Source organism: Peromyscus californicus, unplaced genomic scaffold, assembly GCF_007827085.1.
Source record: "Peromyscus californicus insignis strain IS unplaced genomic scaffold, ASM782708v3 Scaffold_22__1_contigs__length_63687245, whole genome shotgun sequence".
In the NCBI taxonomy this organism is placed as follows: Eukaryota; Metazoa; Chordata; class Mammalia; order Rodentia; family Cricetidae; genus Peromyscus; species Peromyscus californicus.
The window spans coordinates 40,042,893-40,054,901 of NW_026294525.1; the positions used below are offsets into that span (position 1 = coordinate 40,042,893).

Genomic DNA, 12,009 nt, shown 5'->3' on the forward strand with positions numbered 1-12,009 from the left:
AGGTTCTCTGGAAGGGAAATGTAGTTGTGCAAGTCAAGTATATATGAATTTGTTGTACAAAAGAAAGCAGCAGAGGATATTGTTTGTAACATTTGAAAGAGATGAAAATTTCCACCATATAGTCAAAAAGTCACATGTTTATGAAGAGAGGATTATATGAGAATTTTATGGCAATAATGTTCAATAATTTGGTTACCATAATGTCCATCCATGTAGAATCTCAATGCAATTCATCTCGGAGGCATACAAGGGTAAAGAAACTATTATAACTTTCTGCTTTTCAACTTCTTTCATTCTGATATCTAAGGCAGCATCATCTCTCAGGAGTGTCTACAAAATAGTGTATCCAATGCTGGTCTCATTGATTGAATATTATATCACAGATGATTTTAGTTTTGTAAATAGACTTTTTCAAAAAAATATATTATTATTCTTTGCAAGGGAAATACATAGGCTTCATTTGCATCAAAACAAAATGTATGGAGTGCATTGTTTTCATCAAATTCTTTAACATGTGTATCAAGAATACCTCTACAATGGATTGAAAATGACCAGATAGATTCCCCTCATTGTATGTCAATAGTTGTATACGGTCCCATATGCATATGCAAAATAAGTCAAATATACAATACCCATTACAACTAATATTCATAAATAAAGTATATTTTCAATGATTTAAAAAATAATGATTGAGTCACAGAATGATTAATCTGTAAACCAGTTCCCTCTCAAAAAAATACATATATTACCAAGTTAATGTGTATTGAATAGATATGTACATTGGTATATATTTTGCTTACTAGCACCCTTTCCTAGGACATTTTTAAGGTTTACAAAGCATTAGAAATGTCATCTCTGGCTTAGGTTAGTAGGAATGCATATCTGTTTCTATGTTGTAGGCTTTGCAGTCCCAGTCTTCAGGGATGTCTACCTCTCAGTTATTCTCTAGAGGGTTTCATTATCCTAGTTTTGTTAATCAGCACCATGCAGGTAATTTTTCATTTGTATCCCTTGCATTTATCTTCGGAAAAATTATTGTATCAGAATTACTGTTTTGAGCAATGCTTACTATTTTTCAGTTATGGAGCAAAGTGATCACATTCTTTTAAAAGGAAATTCTTCAACTGGGCTCTTTACTGTGAACATTTTTCTTACTGAAGAAGTAAGAAGCCTCTGCATATGACAAATGACTCACTGTGGACAGCTTAGCTTTTGATTAAAAAATCAATTGCAAACAAACAAACAAACAAACAACAGTAGTGGAAACAAAAATCCAAATCAGTCTTCTCAGGTGCAGATTCAGAAAGAGATGCATCTTGCTGATGACTTGTATGTCTAATACAAAGTATTTATAGATTTTATAATACTCTGGCAACTGTTAACATTATTTACACCAGGGACACCCGTTTTCTATTGATTTTCTTGTTTGTCTTTAAAATGGTACTTGAGGAATAATGATTGTTGAAGAACTATGTGAGCAAATGAGAAAAAAATAACTTTAACTCTTTGCAGAAGAGAAGAAAGCTAAGACTAAGGAAAAGACTGAAGAAAAGACCAAGAAGGAAATGAAAGTCGGGAAAAAGGAGAAAGGGAAGCCAGCAGCTGCAAAAGTGAAAGAAACTCCTTCAAAAACCCCACCAAAAGCCAGAGAGAGGGATGACAAAGAGACCACAGCTGTGCCTGAGCATGAACAGAAAGGTAAACATTCCCAGGAAGCAGCAGCCAGAGGTTCTAAGAGAATCTTAGGCAAGAAGCAGATGCAGTCAAAAGCTGAAAAAGAATAAAATTAAACCTCAAATGGGGTAAAAAGACAGATCCAAGCTGATATGCCTGGGAGGAAATACAGTAAATTGGGTATTAACATACTAATAAATATACTAAGATGTGTTCAAATAGCCAGGTACATTTTCAAGTATTTTAAAGGGTGTTGAATGAGCACCTGGAGTTATTTAAATGTGGGGCTGAGTGCTGAAATCTTGGATTTCAATCAGGAGTTGGAATAACAATTGAACAATTTTATGTGTCAGACTCTGGAGAAAGGTGGTTTTAAAAATTAACAGCCACTCTCAAGGAGTTGCTCAAGAAGCCAATGTACAAATCATATAGAAGAAAAAAAAAATCACGAAAACTTTACATCCTTGACATTGCTGCAATGATAGCATTAAGAATATGTGCATTAAGTTACCAGTTCATTTAATTGTTGCAGGAAACCTGTTGTAAGAAAAAGAAGTGTCAGGGTGCTTTTTCAGTCCCCTTACAAAATCTTTAGGAAGCTCTGCTTAGGACAGGTATGGTCTTCTTCAAGTATGACGTGTGTACTCACTTCCCAGAAATACGACATGCAAATGGAGATGAAATCCTTTACAGAAAGGTGCTGTATGAATATAAACCGGTCATTGAGGACCTCTTTGTCCCACCATTAGAGTCCTTTTGAGTTCTTCATCCCAAAATTCATTCTTCCGTCCAGGTTGCTACAAATCCTGACTTCCCTAGTCAGAACATAAGAGTCTGCTGAGTGGGAACTGTTTCGGGGAATGATGCCTTTTCTTACAAATGTTACAAAATAAAAATTTCCTTTATTCCGGTAGCAATTGAATAATTTTATTCAAAAACTAAAGTGGACGGATTTGTGTCTATACAACTTTAGTGTTACTTTTAAACTTTATTATGAGGAAGACTGGTCTGTAGAACTGGGAAAAAATTTTCCTCAATATAAGGTACATAATATGAATTACACACTCTGTATTTCATCTTTTTTTCCTAACTTCAAGTGTATATAAACTTTGATACAGAGCTAATGCATGTAAACTTAGATTTATATAACAAAAGATACATTTGCAAATAAAACAAGAAAAGAAGAAAGGAGTAATTCATTACTTTTTTTCTTTTGCTTTTTTTTTCTTTTAGTGGTTCATAAGCTTTAGGTAGCTATTGTTTTCAAGATGATTATCGGATCTTGAATAATTGAAAATATAAAGTGTTATCTTTGTAAATAATGTCATGTATGAGTCTGTGTGCTTTAAAATATACAATAAAGAAAATATTTTAAATGGGTATCTTACTGTGATAAAAATCAGGAAAATTAATCTTTTGATTCACTATATGCACAGTTGGATAATATGCATTACAAATTGCCCTTTTAGAGAAGAAAAGAGTAACACGAAACCAATTAAAACATACATGTATATTTTAATTTATAATTTCATTATAGAAAACATATGCCATCTACACTGAACATCAGAATATTTATTTAATAAGTAGGCACAGGAGTACAGTTTGAGATGTTTACCTTTAGTGTCTCTCAGGGTTTGGGAACCATATTTCAATGATAAACTGGTTGCACGAAGATATTTTCAAAGGGTGTTTATTTTTCAGGTCACAAATACTGTATTTTGTCACATCACTAGTCAAATTTATTAAAGACATAAATATATCCCAATTCCATTTCAATTTACTCTTTTTATGTTTATGCAAAGAGCTAGTTATCCATTAAAACAAAACCCAAATACAATTTCCAGTTAAAAGCAGAGGCATGAAAAGGATTCTAATATCTAACAAACAATACGTTAAGGCATGGCCACATACTGAGAACTGCCACCACCAATTAAATAATTGTATAATTAAACAGATAATAAAAATTTAACTTATGCTGGCTTATAGCTAGAGTTTTTCTGGTCCTGCCTGGCCCACAGTCAGGACAAATTTCTCACACCCATAAGTCCTGCAGCCGCTCAGACCCAACCAAGTAAACACAAAGAGACTTATATTTCTTACAAACTGTATGGCTGTGGCAGGCTTCTTTTTATCTAGTTCTTATATCTTAAATTAACCCATTTTTATTAGTCTGTAAGTTGCCACGTGGCTCGTGGCTTACCGGTACCTTACATATCCCTTGTCATGGTGGCAGCTGGCAGCATCTCTCTGCCTCAGCCTTCTACTTCCCAGAATTCTCTCTTTTGCTTGTCCTGCCTATACTTCCTGCCTGGCTACTGGCCAATCAGCATTTTATTTATACAGAGCTGTATTCACAGCAGTAGCTGGTCTAAAACAAGGCAATTTTTTTCTCTTCCTTAATTCTATCTTTCTTCCTTTCCTTCTTTCTTTTTAACTAAGCTGCTATTTAAGAGCATTTGTTTTTAAAACGCTGGTCACATGGTAGTAACAGTTTAAACAAAATGAAGACGTGGCATTTTCTATTATTTTTTTATTTTTTAAAAAGAGGTGGCTTCAATTTTTACATTCCTAAATTGATAGCATAACAAAGTTGAGTTATTCTTTTCTGAGCAAAATAAGGTTTTTTTGGATAGCTTAACTATGTCTAATAAAGGTGGCAATATATGTTCATACATACATACATATATAAGTATATATACATGTACATATATATATGTATGAATTTTTAAATTTATTTTCACATTAATGCTATGTGTGTATGTCTATTTGTGAATTTATGCTAAAGAATGCAGGTGCCTCCCAAGGCCAGAAGAAGGTATCAGATTCCCAGGAACTGGTTCTGGAAGATAAATTCACCTCTTCTCTAAGAGCAGGAAGCATACAGATATTTAAAAAAAATATCACTTTAAACACCCAATGCCCTTGGTTCTTTTGGAAAGAATCTTGTCTGGGACAATAAAATTTGTTAGTAAGATTTGCTTATAGAATAAAAGTATCAAAAAACACCTCATTTGGTTATTTTCAATATTTACTTTTGCAGTTTATAAACAATGTATATATACTTAAAGCATTGAAAATGCTTACTATAAAGTTACTCATACTTGCTTATCATATAATCTGCTTTTTATAGACCATTTCAAAATCATTCAAGGTGAGGTGGCATGACATGGTGAGGCTGATATGATTTGACATTCCTTCCTGGTTCTACTGCTTTTCTGCCAAGTCTGTGAGGAAATAAAGGTCTCACAACTGTTATATACTATGCTCATTCTTTGCTTATTTTCATTATTTTTTTTCTAACAACAATTCAAGTACTGGTGGCAGCCAGAGAAAGTATATCTAATGAGAACCTGCCATAGCACACCAGGCCACATGCATCCCATCTTCATTAGAGATTGTTTGTTGGAAACCTTTTTTGTTGATATTCTGTGACCAGAATGCATTTTCCCTTGGCTAATGCTCCACAAGGAGCACCGGCTGGGCATCAGCACCTGAGTGGCATAGCCAGTGCTCCCTGAGGAGCCACAAGACAGGAATGGACAACATAAAATTAATTCTAGAAGAGTATTTTTTTTTTTTTTGCAAAATATCTTCAAAGTGGTTACCAAATAGAAAATTACCTTATAGAAGTCACTGCCCTAAATCTATAAATACCAGAGTGGTGGGACAGTTCAGATTTTCTTCAAGTTTCCTAATGTATTGGATTTGGAGAAGTATTTCCATAAAATGAATATTCTAAAATCCAGAAGCCTTGGCTATGCTCTCTCCTCAGGCAGATGAAGTCCAACACCAGCTTCCAGAATTTTCACAGAGTGTTAAGGTCAACCCTAAGGATAGGTGGAATTCAGCATTATAACAAAAAAAATAATTTAAAACATACATAAATATTCTTGTTAAGTTCCCCTTGATATGTTGAAGTCGTCAGAATGCCAAGTCACATATTGTTTACATGTGGATATTACTTTTAAAGTGTCATTACCTAAGTAATATTCTAGGTGAAAAAAACAAAACAAAAACAAAAACCCACCACCACCACCAACAAACAAATTCTTTTGAATCCACAAATGATTTTCCACTTCATATTAAAATCTTATTCATGCACTAATTAAATGAATTACTTTTGGAACCAGAAGTCATGGGCATGATAAATATAAGCAGCTGATATCAGATTGAAAAGTTTTACTGCACTGTAAACAATCAATTAATAAGAAAAACTAGAGGGTACTTTTAATTAACTCAGAGAAACATTCAGCATGGCCTGGATGTAAACACCCTATTACACTTGGGGACAGAAAACAATATTTAATATTGGGGGAGTGTGAAACCCGAAAATTGCGAAGAGAAAGCCAAAATCCACAGTAGTCCAACTAAAGCAAGCTTTATTAAATACTGGCCAGTTCCATACCTGAGATCGGCAGAGAATGGCGCTGAATCAGGTCAGTCAGGGCCCAAACCCACAAGGCTAAATAAAGTACTTCCAACCTCTGTCCCATGGGGGAAGCATACGTCCGGACGAACGTCCTTGTTCCCTACCTTCCACCATGTGTGACCAAGCACAGCCTGTGCGGTTGGAGCTACCAACTTGTTTACCGAAGTGAAAACTCATGACTTGCTATCTTCCATGAACAACAGCCCCCAGCATTCCAAGAAGTTATCCGTCCTTGGGCAAGTGGGCCTTACAGGTTAACTTTAGCGTGTTCAGGAGGTATACAAATACCTTTTTTTTTTTTTATCATAAATAGTCTATACATTATATACTTCGGACCTATATAACAAATAATAGGGAAAAATGCTATTCCAGGAAGTTAAATTACACATAGTAATATTTTTAAATATAAATGAAGGAAAAATAGAGAAAAACAAATGGAAGGTTGTAGATAGTGATCCTATGCCTGGCATTGTTACTGTCCAGAGATCTTGATCAAGTGTATTTTCTATGTCAGTTAAAGAATTAAAATTTAAGAAGAATCAGGAGTGCAGCAGGTATCAGCAGGAAAAATATCTCAGACAGAATGACCAGGTGAAGAAACGTTTTTGTTAGGGGTGAGGAAGCAAGTGCCCTGAGAGAAAGACCTTCAGTAGAGCAGAAGGAAGCCCAAGTCCCTTCTCTCCTCGGGCGTCATTCCTTTGAAGTCTTCATCCCCTAATTTAGGATGAATCAGTGTGAAAAATAGAGAGAGCGATGAAGTCACAGCTTGGAGGCAAACACATCCTGGTCAGGCATTGAACCCAGAAGACTGGCTCACTAGCAGGGAGCCCTATTGGAGAGAGGGAAAGGATGCCCAGCCTGGTTTTAAGCTGTACTAGAAGAGGTGAAGAAGGTCATCTTTATTATGTATCTCAGGCTCCTGTCCCAATCTGTCTGCTCTCAGGCATCTAACTCAGAGTCACTCAGTATAATTAGACAATGTGGGGGGACTGTTAACAACGTATACTTATAGCAGATCCACGGTGTTACAATTTTGTGGGTAACAGATTCCATACATTTATATTTTTGCATATTTTTAAATCTTTTTTTAGAAATATTCCTGAACCATAGGAAGGAAAACAGGGAAAGACAGACAAGGTCCCAAACAAGGGGGGAAATGGGCATTTCACACTACTCCAAATTCATATATTCCAGGTAAAGAAAAAAGACACTTGGCCTCACTTAGTAGCAAATTATCTATTCTGTAACAAAGAAAAAAAAAACAATGTGTCCAGGAAAAAGAAAAAGAGAGAAAAAGATAAAAGCCTATTGTAATGTTACTTTTACCTAATACCACAGGATTCCCAGAGCCTGGGATGCGACAAAACTCATCCTTGAAGGTGCTTCACTGAACAAGCAGATCGCTGGCTGGTCTGAAAACTAGCCTTTTCTATTCCTCGCTTCATTTCAGCAACCTGAGTGCATGTCAGCTTTAGAAATAACATAAGCTTTGACGCCCTTGTTTCAGTATTAAAGAAAAGGATTCTATTTTTCAGATCTACTGCAGTAGCTACATTTACCATTTTATTTATTTATTTTTGTAATTTCTTTTATTAAGAATTTTTTTATTCATTTTACATACCAACCACAAACCCCCCCTCTCTTCCCTCCTCCCGCTGCCCTTACCCCCTACCCATCCCCCATTCCTACCTCCTCCAAAGCAAGGTAAGGCCTCCCATGAGGAATCAGCAAAGTCTGGAACATTCCGCATGTCCAAGCCCCTCCCCCGGTATCAAGGCTGTGTAAGGTGTCACATTATAGGTAGTGGGCTCCAGAAAGCCAAGCTTCATAACACAATTGTTTTCAACTAATGTTAACACTCTGAAAAAAATGAGGTTTATAAATATTTTGGACATATATTCATATAGAAATATATTGTTATTTTCTGTTTGATAAAAATAATTTTGAACAATTAAAAATGTGTCATACTATAAAGTTCAATAAACTTTCTTGGTGCCAAAGTGTTATTTGCTTTTGGCGGGTTAATAAAATGTCTAATACAAGGGCATTAAAGTGTAAATCATTAGATATAAGATTCATAATATATAAGTTTTAAAGATGCTACGGTAAAGGTTATGAAATCTTTTAAAGAACTTTTATAGTGGAGATTAGAGTTAGATTGACTACAGGAGAATCCAAAGTTTACAAGAATATGAATTTCCATGGGATGTATGTAATTAAGAGTTGAAAAAAAATCCAACTCCTGAAGCCACTTAGGACTGTGTCTGAATCAAACACCTGTCTACTTTGTTGGTTGTATTTTTATAGACTACAGACTAGCCAAGAGTGTGAAATGATCTTGTAATGATCACTCAGTTAATTAGCTTAACATTTCTACCATTTGGTGTTGTGAGTGACTTTTCGGATCATCCTTCTAATAAAGAGAAAGTCCATGAATAGGAACCCTAACAGGTTACATTGGGTTCAAGCTCAAGAAACAATCTCCAGCTTCACTTGGAGAGCTAGCAGTGGGTCTTGGGTCTAGCTGGCAGTTGGTAAACATTCCTGGTTGGAGAGAGTTTTCTTTTGGATAACTCATGTTTCCTTGTCAACAATCTCAGTAGGACAAGTGAGAATAATTGTTTTAAAGTTAGGAAAGGGTTTGGAATTTTCAAATATTTCCCACCCTAATGTAACCATAAACAAGTCTGCTTCCATATTTAAGGGTTTTGTGGGTAATAAGTGGAACATTGTCATGCTTATTATGTATTTGCCTCCCCATATGTTCATAATAGCACAATTTATTCCATCACAGAAATAAACAGTAGCCAAAATAGACTTTGCCTATTTTGTGACACCTTGTCTCCATATAAAATAGACAGATGTTGAGGACATGTTTTCATTGCTTCTTTTTTCTCTCTGTTCTGTCAGATCAGTATGCATTCTGTCGATATATGATTGACATGTTTGTCCACGGGGATTTGAAGCCAGGTATTCCAAACAATTCTTATTGTTGTCTGCTCTAATAGCCTTTGTTTCTAAAATTGTCAGCTTTTTTTCTGTACTAAACTACATTTTCATTTAAAAACTTGCACAATGCATGCGCAGACCTAGAATAAAGACAATCAAATGCAGAAATAATAACTGGTAGTGGGGCCTTTAATTTTACTTTCATTGGCTGCTTGGCCTGTTGCAAATGAAGTCAGCTGAAAGCTCAAATATTAATATCTTCATATATAAAATGCTAATATCTTTAATAATATCTTGGAGTGAAGCAATGAGTCTCTTGATTTGATTCCTGGTAAATTTAGAAGAAAAGACTTACCACAAGGAAAAATATTAGAAAAAAATGCTTTTTCTGATAGTGGACAAATATTCATGATAAAAATTCATCACTTCTCAAATACTAAGTCTTATCTTTCGAAAACCTTTAGTGATTTGGTGATTCCAAGTGCCGAACTTTGAAGAAAGGCTTTTATTTACGGTGATTAAACCTTTACTCTTTTATATCTTTCATTTTTATCCGAACTATGCTAAGGAAATCTTAATTAAGATGGATCACTTTATTCCTTGTACTATGCCTTATAAATATTTAAAACCTGACAAAATAAATATTCTGAATGAAAGCTGACAGTTTCAAGCAAACTGTACCTGGTTACCTTCACAGTTTTGTGGAAGTCTTTCTAAAATGCTAATTATAACATGTGCATACATTGACAATCAAGGATATCATTCCAGAGCAAATATGTAATGTATTTAGTTCCTATATGTTTAAAAGCTCACAAGAATCTAATCACTCTAGAACATTAAGCCAGTCCCAGCAACTTCTCCTCCCCTATACTTTCTCTCTCTCTCTCTCTCTCTCTCTCTCTCTCTCTCTCTCTCTCTCTCTCTCTCTCTCCTCATTCTCCTTCTTTTTTCTTTCTCCATGTTTATATGATTTAGAAAGTGTGGTGAAAAAAAATGAGCCTGGAAGTTATAATACCTTATTGATGAAACTAATCTCTGCCAGTATTTGGATATACTCACCTAACAAAATTTGGTAGACACATGGAGGAAGGTAGTGAGATCATTTGGGAAAAGAAAGTTTTGGACAAAAATACACTTAATTCTTTTCTAGCACGGGACTTTAAACCAGTTACTGAACACCTGTTCTTCAATGTTCTTACATTTAAAATTAAATTTACGGTAATGACACCATATCATTTGCAAAGCATCCAATGGTGGGTGCCTGAAATGTAATATTTTAAAATTATTTTATTATAACCTCTGCATAAGTACCTCACAGAAAGGGACCACCTCAAGTCCTGATATACACATACAATAAATAAAATTTCCCTAAAAACATCTTTTGCCAACATCATTCAGCCATGGTGGTTGGAGAAAGCCTTACTCTAGCTGGATGATGACACAGCCCTATTATCCAGGACTCAGGGGGCTGAGGCAGGAGGATGGAGAGTTCCTAATGGCCCAAACTTCAGAGAAGACACTGTTGAACAAACAAAAACAAATTGAAATAGAAAGGAAGAAAAATCATATGTGCTTTGCTTTTGTAGAATCAACTGTGCTTAAAATGAGCTGTATTGTTGATATGCATGGATTGATAAATGACTAATATATATTGTTTCCTTGTTTTTTTTTTTCCTGTTATTTCCTAAATTTCAGTATTTGATAAAAATAAACCATTCTTTTGCTACTTCATCTATTTATATCATCTGCTAATAGGTCACAGAATGTTTCCTAAGAAAGTCACATGACAAAGTGAACCATGCATTGCCAAAAGCAGTGGGGGATGCTAACATTTAAGCTGTCAAAAATACTAATCAACTCTCTATGAAATCTGACAACTGCTGAAGGTCAGAAGGAACAATAAAAGCATCTCTATGGGGGTGAAAGTGGATTTTGCTAATGAATACACAGAAAGGGTCCTTCATAATGCACATGTCATGCCACTCCAAAAATCACAGATTTCAATCTACAGCAGTGTATGCTATTTTAACTCCGAGAAACCATTTCAGAGATCTGCAAGTGTAAATCTCTCACTTCTATACAGTAGATTTTGCTCTGATTTATTTCATCCCTCTACCTTTATTGTTTTGAAAGTCTAATATGTGAAACAATATTTTAGATTATTGTTTATTGGCCAGGCACCCAAACAGAAGACGGAGGATGGGGGAAGTAATGGTTCACAAACTGGTTTTTCATAAGTGATACAAGAGGGTATTACACTGTCCTATCCTTGTCAATGGGTCAGTGCCAAAATATATGATAGAATGCAGAATATAATGAGCAATTTTAAACATAAGGAAAGAACAAAAAGATTTACAATGATTTATGTGGGCACATGAATTTGAGAAAAGGCCAATGATATGATATTGACTCTGGGTAACAATTAGAGAGTGAAATGATTCCTGCCAAGCTTATCGCTCAGTATGTGTCTAGTAGTTACAAAACACTCTGTTGCTTCCATCTGCTTCTGTTTAGGATCCTGGAACACCTGTTATTGTTTAGCTGGAGTTTGGAATTAATTATTGGTAATGAGTTTTTAAAACTATCATTTGAATTTACCCTCTGGAATTCAGTAATCCCTTGTAGACTGCTGTCTTACTCGCAAAAGTAGCCCCTTTGTAGTTCAAAGGAAAAAGGAACTTTATTCTGACAACGTTAACAGTAGATATCAAGTTTTGCCTTTATATCCCATCAAAAAAGAAAAAAAGACTTCTGAGGTATCTTTAAAAGTTTAAACTGGCATGTCATGAATATAACTGAACACAAAGTAAAAGTGCCTCATTTCTCTGTAATGAACAGTGAACATGTAGTTCTTTATGATATTGATAATCCCGACCTCAGTCAGAGACCAGAAGAAAATGAATGAGTAAAATGTATAGACTGGACCAATTTTGTGTATGTAATTAGCATTCCCATAT

At 35.0% G+C, this 12,009-nt stretch overlaps 1 protein-coding gene across 3 annotated transcripts in view; it reads left to right on the top strand.

The window, feature by feature from the left end:
- Window positions 1-12,009, top strand: part of Trdn (triadin) — a 394,997-nt gene that overhangs the window by 139,054 nt on the left and 243,934 nt on the right. For 2 of the 3 annotated variants that reach the window (XM_052751301.1, XM_052751302.1), the window contains exons 8-9: window positions 1,513-1,698; window positions 9,014-9,073. In XM_052751301.1, the coding sequence (XP_052607261.1) occupies window positions 1,513-1,698; window positions 9,014-9,073 (246 nt within the window). The remainder of the gene's footprint in view (window positions 1-1,512; window positions 1,699-9,013; window positions 9,074-12,009) is intronic. The other variant, XM_052751303.1, reaches the window with a different exon arrangement.